The sequence below is a fragment of the Ovis aries genome, chromosome 1 (assembly GCF_016772045.2).
Source record: "Ovis aries strain OAR_USU_Benz2616 breed Rambouillet chromosome 1, ARS-UI_Ramb_v3.0, whole genome shotgun sequence".
NCBI lineage: Eukaryota > Metazoa > Chordata > Mammalia > Artiodactyla > Bovidae > Ovis > Ovis aries.
Window position 1 is genome coordinate 176991117 of NC_056054.1, and position 21864 is coordinate 177012980.

The window sequence follows — 21864 nt, forward strand, 5'->3', positions numbered from 1 at the left end:
GTGGCCAAAGTATTGGAGTTTCAGCTTCAGCATCAGTCCTTTCAGTGAACACCCAGGACTGCTCTCCTTTAGGAGGGACTGGTTGGATCTCCTTGCAGTCCAAGGGACTCTCAAGAGTCTTCTCCAACACCACAGTTCAAAAGCATCAATTCTTCAGCATGCAACTTTCTTCACATTCCGACTCTCACATCCATACATGACTGCTGGAAAAACCATAGCCTGAACTAGATGGACCTTTGTTAGCAGAGTAATGTCTCTGCTTTTTAATATGCTGTATAGGTTGGTCATAACTTTCCTTCCAAGGAGTAAGCATCTTTTAATTTCATGGCTGCAATCACCATCTGCATATTTCCACTGTTTCTCCGTCTATTTGCCATGAAGTGATGGGAGCGGTTGCCATGATCTTAGTTTTCTGAATGTTGAGCTTTAAGCCAACTTTTTCACTCTCCTCTTTCACTTTCATCAAGAGGCTCTTTAGTTCTTATTTGCTTTCTGCCATAAGGGTGATGTCATCTGCATATCTGAGGTTATTGATATTTCTCCTGGCAATCTTGATTCCAGCTTGTGCTTGACCAGCCCAGTGTTTCTTATGATGTAATCTGTATATAGATTAAATAAGCAGGGTGACAATATACAGCCTTGACGTACTCCTTTTCCTATTTGGAACCAGTCTGTTGTTCCAAGTCCATTTCTAACTGTTGCTTCCTGACCTGCATACAGGTTTCTCAAGAGGCAGGTCAGATGGCCTGGTATTCCCATCTCTTTCAGAACTTTCCACAGTTTATTGTGATCCACACAGTCAAAGGTTTGTCATAGTCAATAAGGCAGAAATTGATGTTTCTCTGGAACTCTTTTGCTTTTTCAGTGATCCAGCGGATGTTGGCAATTTGATCTCTGGTTCCTCTGCCTTTTCTAAATTCTGCTTGAACATCTGGAAGTTCACGGTTCACATATTGTTGAAGCCTGGCTTGGAGAGTTTTAAACATTACTTTACTGGCATGTGAGATGAGTGCAATTGTGTGGTAGTTTGAGCATTCCTTGGCGTTGCCTTTCTTTGAGATTGGAATGAAAACTGACCTCTTCCAGTCCTGTGGCCACTGCTGAGTTTTCCAAACTTGCTGGCATATTGAGTGCAGCACTTTCACAGCATCATCTTTCAGGATTTGAAAGAGTTCAACTGGAATTCCATCACCTCCACTAGCTTTGTTTGTAGTGATGCTTCCTAAGGCCCACTTGACTTCACATTCCAGGATATCTAGGTGAGTGATCACACGTAGATTATCTGGGTCATGAAGATCTTTTTTGTACAGTTCAATATCACAGTAATCCAAGTCTATGCCCCAAAGAGTAACGCTGAAGAAGCTGAAGTTGAACGGTTCTATGAAGATCTACAAGACCTTTTAGAACTAACACCCAAAAAAGATGTCCTTTTCATTATAGGGGACTGGAATGCAAAAGTAGGAAGTCAAGAAACACCTGGAGTAACAGGAAAATTTGGCCTTGGAATGTGGAATGAAGCAGAGCAAAGACTAATAGAGTTTTGCCAAGAAAATGCACTGGTCATAGCAAACACCCTCTTCCAACAACACAAGAGAAGACTCTACATATGGACATCACCAGATGGTCAACACCAAAATCAGATTGATTATATTCTCTGCAGCAAAGATGGAGAAGCTCTATACAGTCAACAAAAACAAGACCAGAAGCTGATTGTGGCTCAGATCATGAACTCCTTATTGCCAAATTCAGACTTAAATTGAGGAAAGTAGGGAAAACTGCTAGACCATTCAGGTATGACCTAAATCAAATCCCTTATGATTATACAGTGGAAGTGAGAAATAGATTTAAGGGCCTAGATCTGACAGATAGAGTGCCTGATGAACTATGGAATGAGGTTTGTGACATTGTACAGGAGACAGGGATCAAGACCATCCCCATGGAAAAGAAATGCAAAAAGCAAAATGGCTGTCTGGGAAAGCCTTACAAATAGCTGTGAAAAGAAGAGAAGCGAAAAGCCAGAGAGAAAAGGAAAGATATAGGCATCTGAATGCAGAGTTCCAAAGAATAGCAAGAAGAGATAAGAAAGCCTTCTTCAGCGATCAATTCAAAGAAATAGAGGAAAAGAACAGAATGGGAAATACTAGAGATCTCTTCAAGAAAATTAGAGATACCAAGGGAACATTTCATGCAAAGATGGGCTCGATAAAGGGCAAAAATGGTATGGACCTAACAGAAGCAGAAGATATTAAGAAGAGGTGGCAAGAATACACAGAAGAGCTCTACAAAAAAGATCTTCACGACCTGGATAATCATGATGGTGTGATCACTCATCTAGAGCCAGACATCCTGGAATGTGAAGTCAAGTGGACCTTGTAAAGCATCACTACGAACAAAGCTAGTGGAGGCGATGGAATTCCAGTTGAGCTATTTCAAATCCTAAAAGATGATGCTGTGAAAGTGCTGCACTCAATATGCCAGCAAATTTGGAAAACTCAGCAGTGGCTACAGGACTGGAAAAGGTCAGGTTTCATTCCAATCTCAAAGGCAACGCCAAAGAATGCTCAAACTACCACACTGTTGCACTCATCTCACATGCCAGTAAAGTAATGCTCAAAATTCTCCAAGCCAGGTTTCATCAATATGTGAACTGTGAACTCCCTGATGTTCAAGCTTGTTTTAGAAAAGGCAGAGGAACCAGAGATCAAATGGCCAACATCCGCTGGATCATCGAAAAAGCAAGAGAGTTCCAGAAAAACATCTATTTCTGATTTATTGACTATGCCAAAGCCTTTGATGTGTGGATCACAATACACTGTGGAAAATTCTGAAGGAGATGGGAATACCAGACCACCTGACCTGCCTCTTGAGAAATCTGTATGCAGGCCAGGAAACAACAGTTAGAACTGGACATGGAACAACAGACTGGTTCCAAATAGGAAAAGGAGTATGTCAAGGCTGTATATTGTCACCCTACTCTTTTAACTTATATACAGAGTACATCATGAGAAACGCTGGACTGGGACAAACACAAGCTGGAATCAAGATTACTGGGAGAAATATCAGTAACCTCAGATACGCAGATGACACCACGCTTATGGCAGAAAGTAAAGAGAAACTAAAAAGCCTCTTGATGAAAGTGAAAGAGGAGAGCAAAAAAGTCAGCTTAAAGCTCAACATTCAGAAAACGAAGATCATGGCATCCGGTCCCATCACTTCATGGCAAATAGATGGGGAAACAGTGGAAACAGTTTCAGACTTTATTTTGGGGAGCTCTAAAATCACTGCAGATGGTGATTGCAGCCATGAAATTAAAAGACACTTACTCTTTGGAAGAAAAGTTATGACCAACCTATATAGCATATTCAAAAGCAGAGACATTACTTTGCCAACAAAGGTCCTTCTAGTCAAGGCACTGCCTTGAAGGATATGAGTCTGAGTGAACTCCGGGAGTTGGTGATGGACAGGGAGGCCTGGCGTGCTGGGATTCATGAGGTCACAAAGAGTCGGACACAACTGAGTGTATGAACTGAACTGAACTGAACTGTGTGTTCTTGCCATCTCTTCTTAATATCTTCTGCTTCTTTTAGATCCATACCATTTCTGTCCTTTATTGAGCCCATCTTTGGCGACATGTTTGTTTGTTATCTCTAATTTTCTTGAAGTGATCTCTATTCTTCCCCAGTCTATTGTTTTCATCTATTTCTTTGCACTGATCATTGAGGAAGGCTTTCTTATCTCTCCTTGCTGTTCTTTGGAACTTTGCATTCAAATGGTTATATCTTTCCTTTTCTCCTTTGTTTTTCACTTCTCTTCCTTTCACAGCTATCTGTAAGGCCTCCTCAGAAAGCCATTTTGCTTTTTTGCAATTCTTTTTCCTGGGGATTGTCTTGCTCCTTGTCTCCTGTACAATGTCATGAACCTCAGTCCATAGTTCATCAGGCACTCTGTCTATCAGATCTAGTCCATTAAATCTATTTCCCACTTCACTGTATAATCGTAAGGGATTTGATTTAGGTCATACCTGAATGGTCTTGTGGTTTTCCCTCCTTTCTTCAATTTAAGTCAGAATTTGGCAATAAAGAGTTCATGATCTGAGCCACAGTCAGCTCCCGGTCTTGCTTTTGTTGACTGTAGAGAGCTTCTCCATCTTTGGCTGCCCTCATAGTCAGCAAAAGAGTCTGAAATGCAGTACTTGGATGCAGTCTCAAAAATGACAGAATGATCTGTTTGTTTCCAAGGCAAACCATTCAGTATCACAGTAATCCAAGTTTATGCCCCAACCAATAATGCTGAAGAAGCTGAAGTTTAGCGGTTCTGTGAAGACCTACAAGACCTTTTAGAGCTAACACCTGAAAAAGATATCCTTTTCATTTTAGGGACTGGAATGCAAAAGTAGGAAGTCAAGAAACACCTGGAGTAACATGCAGATTTGGCCTTGGAGTACACAGAATGAAGTAGGACAAAGCTTATAGAGTTTTGCCAAGAGAACACACTGATGATAGCTTAGTTTATATTCCCTCATAATCTTAGGAACTGAGAGAGGATGGGTGGCCCTTCAGCAGGTAATGAGTTTTAGGTTATCTTGTTAGGCTGAAGTTTCAAGAGGTATATGCCCTTTTAGAATTTAAGATGTTGAAGTTTTAATAGATACTATCTTTTCATATATGTCTGAAGATGGCAGATGCTTGAACATATTGTCATGCCAAGAAGTAGGAATCCGTGGTAAATAAGAGTGAGAGAGTTGAAAAATAAGAGAACGATAGGGAAGTTCTTACAGATGTGGGAATGATCTGCAGTAGTTTTCTCTAGGCTTAAGAAAATTGTCGAAGAGGTGGATGGATGTCAGTTGGGGCTAGACATTGGAGGGAACATGTTAGAGAAACATTTGGGAAGGTAAGAGAATGTGTTTAAAAAATAATGTTTAAGGTTTTAAATTACAGTGAAAGAGTGTGAGCAAAAGGAAGACATGGAAGGAAGTACAAGAGCATTTTGAGGGTGAAATTATGATACGAGAGAAGACCAAAAGGATTCTAATTCGGTAGGGGAATAATGGTTTCAACTGGAACTCTAGTTTGTAGTTTTTCCACTGCCAGAGCAAGCAGAGTGTCCATTGTGATTGTAGACTTGTTGACAATAGCAACTTGAAATCTTGATTCTGTTTATCACTGAAAATAAACTTTAGTAACTCTAAAAGCTCTGTTTATGGGGTTTTAAAGTCTTAACCTACACAGAAAGAATAAAATATAACACATAATAACATGTGGAGGTTTATTTGTTGAGTCAGAGAAAGTAAAAGTATTCATTATGATAATACATAATAAAATTTGAAAAACTAATTTGTTAGTTCCTTGGAAGACAGGAATGAACATCTACGTGAGTTTAGTGAATCAGGAAAGTAAGTATGGGTTGTAGCTCAATAGAAATTGTTACAAGATAGTACATGTAAAGTAGGGAAATCTAAATATGTTTTAGAGATTCAGACTCTCTCAAGGCTTTCTGGGAAAAAAATACAAGAATAATAATATATACATGTATCTACCAATTAAAATATCATAGGTTAATTCAGTTTACATATACCAAGCACCAGTCATATGTGAGGTATCATGTAAGACACTTTTCTATACATTCTTGTGATTAAGTTTTTTAGAAAGTCAGATATGTAACATTTGGAGTAGTTAATGGACTAGCAGAAAGAGAACACATTTATCAGCCACTATAAAATTAAGTTCCTTAGGTATCTGGTCACAAGCTAGATGGCAATACATTGCAGAGGCAGACATCCATAGTCTTGGTCCCTAATGCAGAGCCATCCCTAGGACATGTGGGGCTTCTGTCTATATAAAGAATTTGACTATTGTATTACAAAATTCATGGACTCATGTGAGGTATAATGATTTATTGATAGAGAATTACAATATTGGATAGAGAATAAGAACTTAACATTTGCTGATTGTCCCGTCAGTGAAGGTGAAGACTGCTCCTGGTGTCCAGGCACCATTTCTTCCTGCTCTGTCCTAAGAACTCTCTTTTCTTGTCCAATATTTTCAAGTGTACTTGCTGATTTTAAATCTCAGGCCATGAGAAAAGGGTAGCAATGCTGTTATTGCTCATAAAGTCCTGTGTGTATGTGTTAGCCACTTAGTCGTGTCTGACTCTTTGCAACCTCATGGACTGTAGCCCACCAGGCTTCTCTGTCCATGGAATTCTCCAGGCAAGAATACTGGAGTGGGTTACCATTGCCTTCAGGGGATCTTCCTGATCCAGGGATCGAACCTGGGTCTCCCGCATTGTAGGCAGATTATTTACTGTCTGAGCCACCCATAAAGCCATGGCTCATCTAAAACAGCCAGGAAACAGAAGAAAATGCTAATTTAATTTTAGGGTTGTTGTTTTTTTTTTCTGAGTCTATTTTTCTTGGACCAGGATCAACTATGTAATTTGTAGTCTCAGTGCAAAGCAAAATGCAGGGCCCTTTGTTTAAAAAATAAGATTTTCAATATGGAGACTAGGTTCCTATATGGACGTAAGAGGTTTGGCCCCACTGAAACGTGTCCTCATATCCTCCTGCCACCCTCCAGATGCTCTGTGGTGTGGAGGGCATGCACTCCTGACCCGAGACTTGCCTGTACCAGCACTCAGGCCCCTGCCAGGGCAGAGGACAGCAGCAGTCATTGGACAGGGGAAGGGAAGGGAAACTGGGAGGGTCCGGGGGTGGCAGCCAAGAAATAGACAAGCAGGAGGCAGGACACCCTTGGGCTGAAGTTATAGGTCCCTGAAGCATGCTCTATTGTCCTTTTGGCCACATACAAACCACAAATTCATAATAAAATCATTAAGCAATCTAAGGTGGCAACCATGGAACATTGAACCCCAAAGTAGGACCCTTCTGAGCACAAGGCCCCATGTGATTGGTCCATGGAACAGGCCTTGCCTTGAATTTTACCACTGTGTACTGTCAGTATCAACTGATCATGCCAAAAGCACCCCAGAATCATGCAGAATGTGACGGGGGAACAAATTTGTCACAGATAACTATGCTTTGGATAACATGGCATATGACAGAGGATATCAAAAATTGATAGTTCATATTTCAGTGAAGTTTTTAGTTAACTACTGACTTATTATTATGACAGACCCACAGGCTAGGGTGTGGGTTTGGAGGAGGATGGCCAGGAAAGGCTCACTAGGGTTGAAAGATAAAACCATTAGGAACTAAAAAACAGATCATGATGTCTGCTTTAATAGAGGTATAAATACAAATAAGAACAACAGGAAAAGCAGAAGTAAATAAATTGACTTTGATGGGTACTGCAGAAAAGCCTTTTAGGGAAAAAAAAAAAAGACTTTAGTCTGGCCAAGACTGGTAGTATTTCAAGTGCCAGAGGCTAAGTGGCAGACATTCCAGACTGAAAGGACAGCATAAGCAAAGACAGTGAAATGAAGAACGTGCTCATAGATGTGCCCACATGCTGGGATTTTCAAGCATTCTTTTATTACAGTTCTTGAACATCTCTTTTCTAGGCACAAGCCGGGCTTATAAGAATATAGGTTTAGGAATCAGACAAAGCGTCCACCACTTACGAGCTGTGTGACCAGAGCCACCTTACTTAACCACTCTGAGCCTCCGTTTTAGTCATCTGTAAAATAAAGATCTGGGTTTTACAGAATTATAAAAATTAAATGAGGTAATGTCTGTAAATACTTCAACCAGTACCCTCAGTCCAATGAAGGAAAAAGCAAATAGATGTGATTACACATGCTGTGAAAATACAGAAAGGAAAGTGACTCTCTCTGCCTGAGGGTTTTGTGCTCTGCTTCCTGCAAGAGATGATATTTGAACTTGGGGCTAAAGGGTAAGTATGTGTTTATAAGCCAAGGGGAAGCTGAGAAACATTCTCTCAGGCTGAGGTTTAGAAATGATGAATCCCTTTTATGAGCTGCTTGGGGATGCGAGACAAGGAGTAGCGAGAGGAAGAGAAAGCAGACCATATATACATCTATAAATAAAAACAGAATAACCTTTCATTACCACCCCAAGCCCCTTTTAGCTGATTCAAAATATCAGACTCCCACCAAGAAGAGGCAAGAGCCCTTCCGTGCTGAGTGCTCCCTTGAGTAAGATGCAAACCAGTTTGCATGAGAGCTTCTGTAGGAAATGTTCTGTGCATTTTCTTCCTCTGCAAGAAGGCTGGAGCTGAGAGAGACAACACTCAGGAAATGCTGTTGCTTTTCCCATCCTCACGTGAAACAGTTTGCTTCATTGGCAGACATTTAATAAGACATGATTGGCTCTTTTAAAAATAGGAGTCTTAGTGGTCTTGATTGATCTGTTTTATCATGTGCTTTGTGCTTTAAAGTGCATGTCTTTTTCTGTCTTCTCCCTCCAGACTGAACACTTGGCTCAGCAGACTCAGTTCAAAGAAAGAGAGACTGGAAGTGTCCAGCGCCCTGTAAGTAACATGATCCTCTAACGGGGTCAGCCCAGGTGGAGCCAGTGATCACCATGTTTATTAAAAGATCATTTTATTCCCATGCAATTTCATCTTCTTCACCTCTGCTATCTGAGCACCTGTAGTGTGATTTTGTAAAGTCCTTGAGCTGCTTTATTGCTCTTAGAAGTAATCAAGTTATATGAAACCAGTAACCTGACAGAGGATCAGTAGCAGTGACAACACAGAGCACCAGGGAGGTTCATTTTATGGTGTCAGCTGTGACCCAGAGTCAAGCAAGGAAGAAAGGGCAAGACAAAAGGCTGCTTTTTGAAAGCATTTCTTATTCTCGGCCTTGTTGGGCATACAGTCAAATATTACCTATGCATTTCACTGTGTCTCTCCCCTGATTCCCCAGTTCTGAATCCTGAGGCTTCTTCTGGTTTGGTTTTGGTTATTTGATTTAAATCTCTGTATTATCTCATGCACGGATTCCAAGCTTGAGCCTTGCTGAGAGACTCCTGCAGTTCACAACCTTGTATTTCTCCAGTTTACCTTAACTGATACCAGTTCCAAATTTCGAAGCCTGAAACTGACCACAGTCCCCATTAGTCACAGTTTTCTGTTTAGGAGATGCCATCACTCTTAGGTATTATAAGCAACAAGTGACTAGAAAATGCTAAGCTGTTGAACTTCACCTTGCCATTCAATAAATAGCTTGTGTGTAATGAATTCTGTGCTTGCCTGTTTTCACCCAAGAGCTAGAAAAAATGCAAACAGCTGCTCAACTAATGTAAGCAATGTTTGAATTTTTAGAATGGGCTGAATAGCAGGAGATTCGACTGTGAAGATGAGAATCCAGTGGGGGAGGACCGAACTCAGCAGATGTACCCCCTGTATGACCAGATGCGCTACCAAGACGGGAGCCCCGGCAGACACCATCCATATAGCGACCTGGAGGGAGTCTACATCAACCCGCGGGAACACTATGTGTGAAGTCCTCTTTCTCCAGTGCTGTTTTAACAAATGTTTATTCTTAGATTGGGGGGAGAGAAACTGAGGCCAATAGTTACGATTTTATTCTCTCTCATATAAAGCAATCCCAGTCTAAGTGTATCAGAAGTTGTGATGAATGACTTGGCGCCAAGAGCGAATTTATTTCTTTCATTAAGAGTTTCTTAGCCACCAGCTGTGTTTGTGAACTTGACTCTAGCTTTGTGTGTTTCTGTGATGATGGCGTTTAACTACTAACATTTGGCCTACAATGGCATGTTCATTTAAAAGTAGAGCATCTGCCTGGGATGACAGCAGTGATTCTCCAGAAAGAAAGGCCCCAGCTGGGAATATTAACCTCACTGGGTCTCAGGCAGACCAGCCTGTTCATTTGTAATTCAAACAGGCAGAAAAAGGAGCTCAGAATCCATCTCACTAATTATTTCATGGAACTTGGGCTTTACTGACTTGTTTAGTACAGTTAACAATACCTGCTTACAATCAAGAGGCTAAGAGGCATACTTTATTGTTTATCCCAAAAACATAACAAAAGGCAGTTTAAACCTTCAGGTCTGTTGGTTGCTTTTATACTCTCGTGATATTGTACTGTGTGTTCCTTCTTATGATCTCAGGATCACCAAGGTCCTGAGGGATGCATATTTCTTGCTGTCATCGACCTAGTCTTGATGAGCTGTGTGCTTACCAAGGTTCTTCTCTTATTCTGTCATTGTTCCCACAGTTCTGTTCTTTGCAGTCCAGATTAGCCTATTTCCCACCTGTTAAAATCTAAAAGCCCTTTCTAAATGGTGGACAGCCTTGAGCCTTTTCCTTCTTTTCTGTGGTATTGTATATGACAAGCTCAGCTTTCACTACTGAAATTTCTTTCAAACTAATCCTGTCCACACAGGCTTCAGCTACCCTCTGCATTCTTCAGACTTCTTATTGTCCATGTTTTATCTACCTCAGGGGGAAAAAAAAAAAAAAATGCCTGATGGAAAAAGCACCGTGAAATAATCCTTGCTCTTAAAAGCCAGGTCAAAAATTTGAAAACCTAAAAAAAAAAAAAAAAGCCCCATTAATATGGCCTGTGTGCTAAACCCACATGTGGTCCTTGATCCTTCCTCCCCATCTTTACCTGGTCAATAATAAGAGTCAGGAGATGCTAACGGCAGATATTACAGTGACCGGCTTACTAGTGTTTCCTGCAACATCTTGGTTCCTGCCAATGCCTGTCTGGAATTTTCTCACTTCCCTTTGCCAACTTTTCCTCACTGAGCCTTGAAGGTAGCAATTATAACGGGGTGAGCAGAGTGGGGAGCATAGGCACACGCGCAAGCGTCAGTCTCCCGTCCTCACATCTTAGACAAGCATTGCTTTACTATGTGTTCTGGAAGCTTATGGGTCTGCCACAGATATGAAGACACTGCAGACTTGTCATATGTTAGGAAAGAGTGACATAAGCACTGAAATAAAATTGTACACATTTCCAACCTGAGCTCCAAGGGACAGCAGAATATTAACGGAGATTTCTACTGGGATACCAAAGATAAATTATGATTCACATTGCCCTGATTCTATTTCTTGCTTGTGTATTTATTCCCTTTACTCAGTTGCCGTGCTTTATCAGAAAAATTATCCAAGTTGTTCTACAGTGGTAATACAAAGCCACCCTCCTTTACATGGATGACCAGCAATTCTGTAAAAGATTATAGTTGTTGTTGTTGTTTACTCGCTAAGTCATGTCTGACTCTTTGTGACCTCTTGGATTAGCCCACCAGACTACTCTGTCCTTGGGATTTCCCAGGCAAAGATACTGGAGTGGGTTGCCATTTCCTTCTCCAGGGGATCTTCCCGACCCAGAGATGGAACCTGCATCTCTTGCATTGGCAGGCAGATTGTTTACCACTGAGCCACCTGGGAAGCCCCAAAAGACTATAGTTACATGGAATCAAATGGTAAATACCAGGGACCATCATTGCTGTATCACTGCACTACCTCAAACTTAGTTCACTGCCCTTGCTAGCAAGCTGGCCCAGAAAGAAGGTACCTAATTTTATTACTCGAAATCCCATCAGTGAGTTAATGTAACTGAGGGTATAGGGATCCTTGCAATGCCTTCCAGTAGATAGTTGACTCTAGTCAGAGTTCTTCTTGATAAGGAAGTGGTTTATACATACTGGATGTTATAGTGGAAGATACTGAGGTACAGTCACTCCTTTAGTGAGCTTTAAAAATTGGGGATGGTTTCTTGGGTCCTACTGGGGAGCAAATTGTTGGATTAGTGTTACAAAAGAAGACCTTGGACCCCGGGGGGAATTGAGATGTCTTCATTGGCACTAGAGAAAGAGATTGGAAGCACTGAGCTTCAGAACCCTTTGACCTGTGTTTCTGCCTCCCTAGCAACAAGTAGCCACTATTGCAATTTTGTACATTCTTGGTGGAGTTATAGAAAAGAAATCTCAGGATGCAGACACCTCTTGCAACAGCCAGCTAGTTCAATATCCTCTTTGCTTCTCTGTCAGCTATGATATTTCTTTAACAAACTGGTAGACTTTATAGCTGTTGGCCCCTTACATGGGTCACAGAAGCTGTATAATTGCTTATCCCGGTGCGTTCCATCTGTTCTCTCTAAATACTGAGGGGAATAGAATGGAGCTTTAAAAGGGTTTGATCAACAAGCTCCCTCAAGCAAAAAATGCCATCCAAAATTAGCTTGTTGATCTCTAAATTTGGAGTCTAGACCACTTGAGGATGGACAGTTAAATTTGGAAGTCAGACTCTTCAAGGTCTGTGAGTGAGGCTTAAGGATGTAAGCCATAGCTGATACTAGATACTCTTCCCATAACTGGTTTGTTAAAACACACTGAACCAGAAATAAATCCCAGAGTGCTTATCCACTTATGCTTGCAGCTTTGCATTTCAAGGGGGAGTGTGCATGCTCCATCTTAAACACACAGCCTTGATTTTGTAGATGGCCTAACCTCCAGGAGCATGCGTCATCGCTGCAATAGCAGATCACCAGATTCCTTGCACACCACACTGAACTAGTGTCAGCATGATTTAGGATTGCTCTGACATAATGGGATAACAGTTTAGATTCATTCTTAAAAGGCAGTGGTTTGTTTTCTCTTCTTTGAGGGCTCCTCTATCCTTGGCTTTCTTACATGTTCTAAAATTGAATAGAACATGTTCTAAAATTGAATAGAACATGTAAGAAAGCCAAGGATAGAGGACCCTGGTGGAGTCCATGGGGTCTCAGAGAGTCAGACATGACTGAGCAACTGAGAACACACACGTAAGAAATAGTGTCAGAATATGCTAACTTTGAAGACTCTTACCTGTCCTTGGCTTCACTGTAACATGCACATGTGTGTGTGGGGAGGGGTGGTCTGTTGAAATGAACGTAGAAATGTCAGGGCCCCTACCTGTGGTTTAGTTCTGTGCTTCTCTTGTTCCTGTGCTGAACTGGCAACACCCTTCATCCTTGGGCAGTTTGCAGAAACTGTTGTTTGTAAGCCTGTTCAACTGTGGACTATGCCTGGGTTCATCTTATGGCCCTTAAAAGGTATTTGTGTTCCTTCCATTAAAACTGTTGTAAGCTGGACTTTGTCAGTTTGGTCACTTGCAATTATTAGGTGGTTTGGTGGGCTTCTGACTGATAGCTCAGTTGGTAAAGAATCTGCCTGCAATGTGGGAGACCTGGGTTTGATCCCTGGGTTGAGAAGATGCCCTGGAGAAGGGAAAGGCTACCCACTCCAGTATTCTGGCTTGGAGAATTCCATGGACTTTATAGTCCATGGGGTTGCAAAGAGGCACAACTGAGTGACTTTTACTTTCACTTTTGGTGGCTTCCAGTAGATGAGGGCTGTAGGTCTCCTCCCCACAACCTTACTAGGTGGTATATTACACAGAAATCAGGTTTTAAGCCAATGTCTGCATTATTCATGTACATAAACAAGCAGGCACCAGAACAGACATCCTATAATAGTCAACCTGTCATGTAAGCTTGAAAAAGTTCCCACTCCATTCTTTTAGAGAGCCTATCAATATTTTGTGTAAAAGGGTTATTAGAAATGAATCCAGTAATATTATAGCTGATTCAGTGTCAGGCAGCCTGATTCTGTTCAACTTCTAGACACAGAGCAGGTTAGTAATCTAGGAATCCTAGAGCTAGTGGGCTTGCTAGCTCTGTATGCCCTGTTTGTGAAAGAGTGGAGTGCCCTGTAGTATTTTTGCCAGTCCACATACCTTTAACACCATTCATTTGACCACTGAAAATAATCACCTATTAACGAAGTCTCTGGTGCTGAACTCTTGTGGTAGTAGCCTCTGAAGTGAGCTTTTCGAATGCTAACTAACAACCTTTGGAGGGTATATTCCCAACTAGGAAATTTCAAATGTTAACTAAACGCTTCTAGGGTGTGTGTGGTAAGACCATTTAACAAGTGCCAAAATAATTTAAATTGCATTCAACATAACAGATTTTCTTAAGGAATTGTTGTTACCACACCTTCACACTATATTCACCTCTCTAAAGTCAACCACCTGCTGGCATTTCTCCTTAGTGACAGCCTTTTCCTTCTTAGGATGGGTGTGTGTGTGTGGGTGTGTGTGTATGTGTGTATGCATCAGAGAGAGAGAAAGACAGAGGGGAGAGAAGCCCACTTAAAATTCACAGTTGAAAAAAATGTTGGAGTTCACACATGCAAGAAAACCCTCACATCTACAAACATCTATTTCAGGCCCATTTTATTATCTTGCATCAGCATTTTTTTATAATACTTTAGCATTATTTCTGCAAAAAGGTTAGAAGTGGGTTCAGAAGCCTTTTTGCCTCAATGGCCAAAATATATAAAGCATTAGGTTTATTTCTACTGTATTTCCATTTATTAGGATAGGTATTATCTAGTCATGTTTGTTTGATTGTGGAAATTTGGAACTACGAGTAGACTAGAATAAAGAGAATGTCAGCAATTCAGATCACACTAAACATCTTTTTATCAAACATGATCAGTTGAGACTATGATGTTGAAGTTTCAAGGAGAAGGGAAACCACCATTGACAAAGAAAAGGATTCTCCATTCCATATATGGGAATAAATCCCTTTCATTAGTCCATTCCTCCAGAAAATTCCAGTCAGTGTTTGGGGGATAAGGCCATGATGTGTATCAAATTACATACCTACATCCTGTCCTCACCAAAAGTTCGATTCAGTCACTCAGTCATGTCCGACTCTTTGCAACCCCGTGGACTGCAGCACAGCAAGCTTCCCTGTTCATCACCAACTCACAGAGCTTACTCAAGACTCATGCCCATCGAGTCAGTAATGCCATCCAACCATTTCATCCTCTGTCATCTCCTTCTCCCGCTTTCAATCTCTCCCAGCATGAGGGTCTTTTCCAGTGAGTCAGTTCTTCACATCAGGTGGCCAAAATATTGGAGTTTCAGCTTCAGCATCAGTCCTTCCAATAAATATTCAGGACTGATTTCCTTTAGGTTGGACTGGTTGGATCTCCTTGCAGTCCAAGGGACTCTCAAGAGTCTTCTCCAATGCCACAGTTCAAAAGCATCAATTCTTTGGTGCTCAGTTTTCTTTATAGTCCAGCTCTCACATCCATACATGACTACTGGAAAAACCATAGCCTTGACTAGATGGACCTTTGTTGGCAAAGTAATGTCTCTGGTTTTTAATGTGCTATCTAGGTTGGTCATAACTTTTCTTCCAAGGAGCAAGTGTCTTTTAATTTCATGGCTGCAGTCACCATCTGCAGTGATTTTGGAGCCCAAAAAGATAAAGTCTGACACTGTTTCCACTGTTTCCCCATCTATTTGCCATGAAGGTGGTGGGACCAGATGCCATGATCTTAGTTTTCTGAATGTTTAGTTTTAAGCCAACGTTTTTACTCTCGGCTTTCACTTTCATCAAGAGGCTTTCTCTTCTTTCTGCATATCTGAGGTTATTGATATTTCTCCCACCAATCTTGATTCCAGCTTGTGCTTCATCCATCCCAGCATTTTGCATGATGTACAATGTAAGTTCAATAAGCAGGGTGACAATATACAGCCTTGACATACTGCTTTCCCAATTTGGAACCAGTCTGTTCCATCTCCAGTTCTAACTGTTGCTTCTTGACCTGCATACAGGTTTCTCAGGAGGCAGGTCAGGTGGTCTGGTATTCCCATCTCTTTAAGAATTTTCCACAGTTTGTTGTGATCAAAAAAGTTCTAGTTATATGCAGTGTCTGTCACCTCTAGCTGTGAGGTATAAGGATAAATGCGTAAGTTTCAGATGTTGTGAATATTTATGGAAAACAGCAGCACCTCCATGAATTATAGGTCAGCCGGGCCCTATCCTCTAAGGACTCCCATTCTAGAGCTGTGTTTACAGTTGCCACTTGCATACAATTTATACAGGAAGCATATCATTTACTGAGTGCATGGCGCACACACACACACGCACACACAGGTCATTTAGACCCAAGGAGATAGAAGGCTGCTGCTGCTGCTGCTGCTAAGTCACTTCAGTCGTGTCTGACTCTGTGTGACCCCATAGACGGCAGCCCACCAGGCTCCCCCATCCCTGGGACTCTCCAGGCCGGAACACTGGAGTGGGTTGCCATTTCCTTCTCCAGTGCATGAAAGTGAAAAGTGAAAGTGAAGTCGCTCAGTCATGTCCAACTCTTCGCAACCCCATGGACTGCAGCCTACCAGGCTCCTCTGCCCATGGGATTTTCTAGGCAAGAGTACTGGAGTGGGTTGCCATTGCCTTCTCCAAGGAGATAGACTAATGGACTCGAAATTACTAGATTACAACTGCGATCCCAAACAATCTTCAACAAACAAAAACCTGCTTTCTGAGATGTTTCAATGTTTTACTCCATCTAGAGGTAGGAGACTGAACAGTTCCCTTCCTGAGGTCTTTCCCAGCATTACCATTTAAAGATTTTATGATCAGATTCCCTGTGGCCCAGCAGGACCCCTGATTTCATGGCCTGAACTGGTTGTATTTATTATTGTGGTACAGGATTGAACTGTAAAGTTGATTGGAGGAGACCACAGGGGAAAACCCCTTGGGAATCCAGAACATTAGATTTGCTACACTGGCTTAGAACTGTGGCCTGTCCTGCTACAAATATGTCTGACAGCCATGAAAAAATGTCTTATGTGTCTCCTCCAGAGGTTAAGAATGTATTTCAAGCATTTGTAATGTCCCTTAATAACTCCCAGTGGGTTTATAAAGCCCAGAGTTCCATTGATTCCCAAATGTATGGGCACCGTTGTTTTAGCTTTCATTATTCTTGCCAATAATGACCAGCTTTTCTGTTTCTTTTTTTTTTTTTTTCTTTAATCCACCCTAACTCATTGATCAGGCTAAATTAAATCCTCTCCGAAGTCATGTTGTTGGCTCCATGTCCATCATATTTTAGCTACAGGCAGCATTATTTTGTCCTAAATGCCTTAGTTTGCACTTACCCACACTGTGGCTTACTAACACCTCTGTTTTTTCATGTGTTCTTATGAGAACTTACTGCTATATTCCCTTCAACTGAGCATTTCAATACCCAGAAGAACATTTGTCATCTTAGGTTTCACTATGTACTTGAAATTCCAAGTTCTTTGTAGAAAAATGTTAAGTAGGTGGTGTTGTTACTGGATCCCTGGATTATTCCACTTGTCCATCCAGAAAAGTTCCTGTTTATCCTTTACCTTCTGTTTCTATTTCTAAGCCAAAGCTTTAAGACATTACATCTGCTCCAGCCTATTCATTCTCCATGTGGTCTTAGCCTCTTAACTTCGTTACTTCTCACTTTCATCCCTAGTAAAAAGTACTCTACACCTCACAGGAGTTTTATGGAGCGTGGGGAGAATAAGATGCTTAAGGGTTGTCTCCAAGAGAGCTCCTACTTTTAAAGTGATTTTGTAAAAGCCCCTTGGTTTAGAAATGAGAAACTCTATAGCTATTATTTTTTCCTATCCTTGTTTTGCTATTTATATGTCTGAAAAATGATCTCTGTCTGAATAGAGTGTGTACCCGGTTTTAACTTTCTTCTCATTAACCCGTTTCACACTGAAATTGTCCTTTCTACCTTGTCCACGCTGTGAACTTTTTACCTACAGAGCCAAAACTAGTTCTCCCACAATAAATCCCACATTGCTTACTTCCATCATTGAACAAATTAATGTCCTCCAGAAAGAGAATCTGGCTGTGGACATAAGTCAGAAGGTAAATGTGCCCTCACTCTGGCCCTGGTGAGATCTCACTATGGTGCCTTTGTTTTCCCTTTATAAACTGGGGTTAATTCTGCTGTTTCACAGCACTTGGGTGGTGTGAATCTTGACCAAAAAAAAAAAAAAAAAGATGAAAAGCTTTTTTCAAATGTCTTATACTATATATATATGCATAGTGAATAATCTGGAGAGTCCTCAAGTAGAAATGTGTTTTTGTGTAGCTCAATTCAGAATGCTAATCTACCCATTGTTTTCAAAAGAAATGTTTTATTAACCTGTTCTTTTTTTTGAGTAAAGATTAGTTTCTAATCATTTGAACTGTTTTAATTTTTCAGTATGGAAGAGATCAATAGTATACAGAAAATACCCAAGTTATATTTTAATTGTTAAAACTGAAGGGGTTACATAATTATAGAGTGAGGTAAGGAGGAGGATTCTAGCTCAAACGTATTGAGATACAGAAATATGGAGATTAGCTTTGGTTTTGAGATTGTATTATAAATAGTAGGTGTTAATGTGGTTGTTTATAGATACTGTTTATTTTTAAGTTACCAGAAATTGTCTTTTATTTTTGCAGTTTTGAACTATGTGGTTCTTGATATGTTTTGAATAAAGTTTCTATCAACTAAACTTTTTCATTTTCATTATTGATAAATCAAGTATGATTAAAATGCATGTAAAGATTAATAGCCTAATTACAAGAATATAAAATTCAAGATTTAAAGAACATCTTTCATAGAAGTAGTAAATTTCTATACTGGAGTCCTTTTTAAAAAATGATTTTAACAATAGTAACAGGAATACTTTTATACTTCAAGCAATATTATAAATACTTTTTAAAACGTGACAAGTTACATATTATTGTAATTGCTTGTGAAAATTACTTAATACTTTTCAAATGAAACTGAATTTATTCCATGTAAAAACTGTTCTTCATTCCTGATTAGTCTTTAGGTATTAAAATGTCCCTTCTTTTATGAAATGGTATTAGTGCTAGATGATAAATTTTAATATGTTCTTAAATTTTTTAAGTTGGCATTCCTGAATTTTTTTAGGGATGGATGCTTTACTGATCTGTTAAATCTCAAAATAGGAACCACTTTAAAAGAAACATTTTATTGAGATATCATAATTTTCATCCTCTTAAATTCTACAAGTCAATGCTTTTTAGTTATTGAGAGAATTTTATCATCATCACCAAAGTCAATTTTAGAATATTTTCATTGCCCCAGAAAGAAGCCCACTCCTATTTGCTCCTTGCCTCCATCCCTCTTCCCCCTTCCCAGCCCCTTCCCAGTCTACTTTCTATCTCTGTGAATTAGCCTATTGTGGACATTACATGTAAATAGAGTCACATAATATGTAGGTTTCTTTCACTTGGCATAATGTGTTCAAGGTTCGACCATGCTACAGCATTTATCATTCATTTCTCTTTATTGCTGAATAATATTCCATTGTATGGATATCCCACATTTATCCATTCCTCAGTTGAGGAACATTTGGGTTGTTCCTACTTTCTGGAAAGAATTATGCTTTTGTGCCAACATATGTGTTTATTTTTCTTCCATATATACCCAGGAGTGGAATTGCTAGATCATGTGGAAACTCTGACTGAACCTTTGGAGGAACTGCCAGACTGTTTGCCAAAGCTGCTTCACCATTTTACATTCCTACCGGCAGTGTTTGAGGGTTTCAGTTTCTCCACATTCTTACCAATGCTTGTTGTTATCTGCTCTTTTTGATTATAGCCATCCTAGTAGATATGAAGTGCTATCTCACTGTTTCATCATTTCGCTGACTGCTGCTGATGGGTTTTTTTGTTTTTTTTTTGTCTTGTTTTGTTTTCTACAGTCCTTTAAAAATGTAAAGTCATTCTTAGCTCATGGGTCATATTGCAGGCTGGATTTGACCCATAGTTAGCTAACCTCTGACCTAGAGGATAAAGAAAGATCATTAAACCAGTATTATAAATACACTGTCTATGTTCAGCAATGTAGAGGAAAGCATGAGCCATTGTGCCAAAGAAAATGAAATCCTTAGGTATAAATTAAACAAAACCTATATAGAGTCTCAGTGATGAAAATTACAAAATGCTGATGAAAGACATCAAAGAAAACCTAAATAAATAGAGAAACTTACCATGCTCATGGATTGGAAAACTCAGTTGGGAAGGGACATACACAGTTGGCCCCTGCAAGCTGGTGCTACCTGACTAGTACAGTGTTGACGTAGACCGTCTCTAACTGCACATGTGACACAGAGTCATCAGAAACTAGAGCTGCCATCTTCCTGACTGTCATTGGTCTTCACCTCCACGCCTGTCTGTCCTTCATTATATTGTTAGACTCCCAAATAGCCTATGGCTCTTTCTCAGCCTTCATTCTCTGAAATCATGGCCATATTGCCACAAGATAAGTACATACCCGCACACTTCCCAGAAGGTCGAAACAGATTGGAATGAAGTCAGAACAACAATGGTGAACATGTTATATTTTAGCTGAGTGTTGAATGGATAGGAAATAGCCAGTAAACAAAAGAGCAGACATACTCTACACAAATAGTTGGTTTGGAGAAGAATTCAAATTAGGAGTCAAAAAAATTGGGTATGATGTTTGTTCATGTTTAGATAACAGAATCATGAACTCTTGCAATCAGATATTTTTGCCTCTGAATTTCTTCTCCCCAGAGGTTCTGGGAAAAGCCTTGAGATTTATGCTTTCACCAAGAAGTAAAACATGGGGGGAAAAAAAAATCCCTCTACAACCTGAAATTGCTGCAAAAAAGCTCTAGAGAAATCAGATGGAAAATCATCCAGAAAATAATTAATTCATATCTCAAACTTTAGCCCTTGAAGTTCTAGTCCAATGTGTGTGTGTCTGTGTATGTGTGTGCATGCACACACTCAGTCATGTTCGACTTTTTGAGGCCCTATGGACTGTAGCCGGCTTGGCTTCTCTGCCTGTGGAATTTTCCAGGCAAAAGTGTGGAAGTGGTGCGCTATTTTCTCCTCCAGGGGATCTTCCCAGCTCAGGGATCTACCTCGCATCTCTTGTATTTGCATTCAGATTCTTTACCACCAGCACCACCTGGGTTTCCAAGTTGGCTTTAGTTCATGAATCGTGATTAAGAACATCCCAACCTTTTTGTCCACAATCTGCCTCCCTGCTTCTAAACACTTCTCCTCCTACTTACTGATGGTAAAGCCCAGAGGTGCAGTGTGGGATTGATGCTTTTGACCTGCATTTCTCAACTCAAAGCAAACCAAAAAGCTGCTTTGCTGGGAAGAGGAATGTTACCTTGCTCAGTGCAGCAGATGGGCAGAACTGTTCAATTGCTCAGTGCTCACAGTTGCTAATTCCCTAAAATTTGGATTTTCTAAGTAGAAATGTGCAGGGCATAGAGACTTAAGCTGTGGCTTCTCTATAAACTCTCCCATTGTTGTATTGGCTAAAGAGGAAACAAAGCCTTTTCTCAAATGTAAAGGACTTTCTAGCACATGCCGACTTTCTGGGCTTTCAGGCATAGCCCTGCTTTCAAAGTTGCTCTTGATTTACCTGTGTTCTGTTAACTCAGATGTTCTCAAACTTCAGCTTGCATTATAATCACCCAGAGAGTTAGTTAAAACTCAGATTTCTGGGTCCCGCATGCAGTTTCTGATTCAGTCGGTCAGGGAAGAGACCTGAGGAATTCCATTTCTAAGAGGTTCCCAGGACATGCTGCCACTGGTGGTCCTGTTCGACCATAACACTCTGCAGGCCCCCTTGGCTGCTACTCTTACCTGGCTGTTCATTAGGATAACTTCACCTGGCTTGCTAAGCATTTACACACTTGGCCTCTATTATGTAGGATTCTCACATAATGACAAGGGTGAAAGAGGAGAGTGGAAAAGGTGCTTGAAACTCAACATTCAAAAAACTGAGATGATGACATCCGGTCCCGTCACTTTATGGAAAATAGAAGGGGGAAAAGTGGAAGTAGTGACAGCTTTCATTTTCTCGGGCTCCCAAATTACTGTGGATGGTGACTGTAGCGAAATTAAAAGATGCTTGCTCCTTGGAAAGTTATGACAAACCAAACAGCATATTAAAAGGCAGAGCCATCACTTTCTTGACAAAGGTCTTATAGTCAAAGCTTTGATTTTTCCAGTAGTCATGTACACGTGTGAGAGCTGGACCATAAAGAAGGCTGAGTGCCGAAGAACAGATGCTTTCAA

At 40.5% G+C, this 21864-nt stretch overlaps 1 protein-coding gene across 1 annotated transcript in view; it reads left to right on the plus strand.

Moving 5' to 3' along the window:
* Nucleotides 1-18281, plus strand: part of NECTIN3 (nectin cell adhesion molecule 3) — a 129288-nt gene extending 111007 nt beyond the window's left edge. Inside the window, exons 8-9 of the mRNA XM_042231110.2 lie at nucleotides 8388-8450; nucleotides 9246-18281. Of these exons, the coding sequence (XP_042087044.1) occupies nucleotides 8388-8450; nucleotides 9246-9425 (243 nt within the window). The 3' untranslated portion in view covers nucleotides 9426-18281. The remainder of the gene's footprint in view (nucleotides 1-8387; nucleotides 8451-9245) is intronic.
* Nucleotides 18282-21864: the final 3583 nt, after the last annotated feature.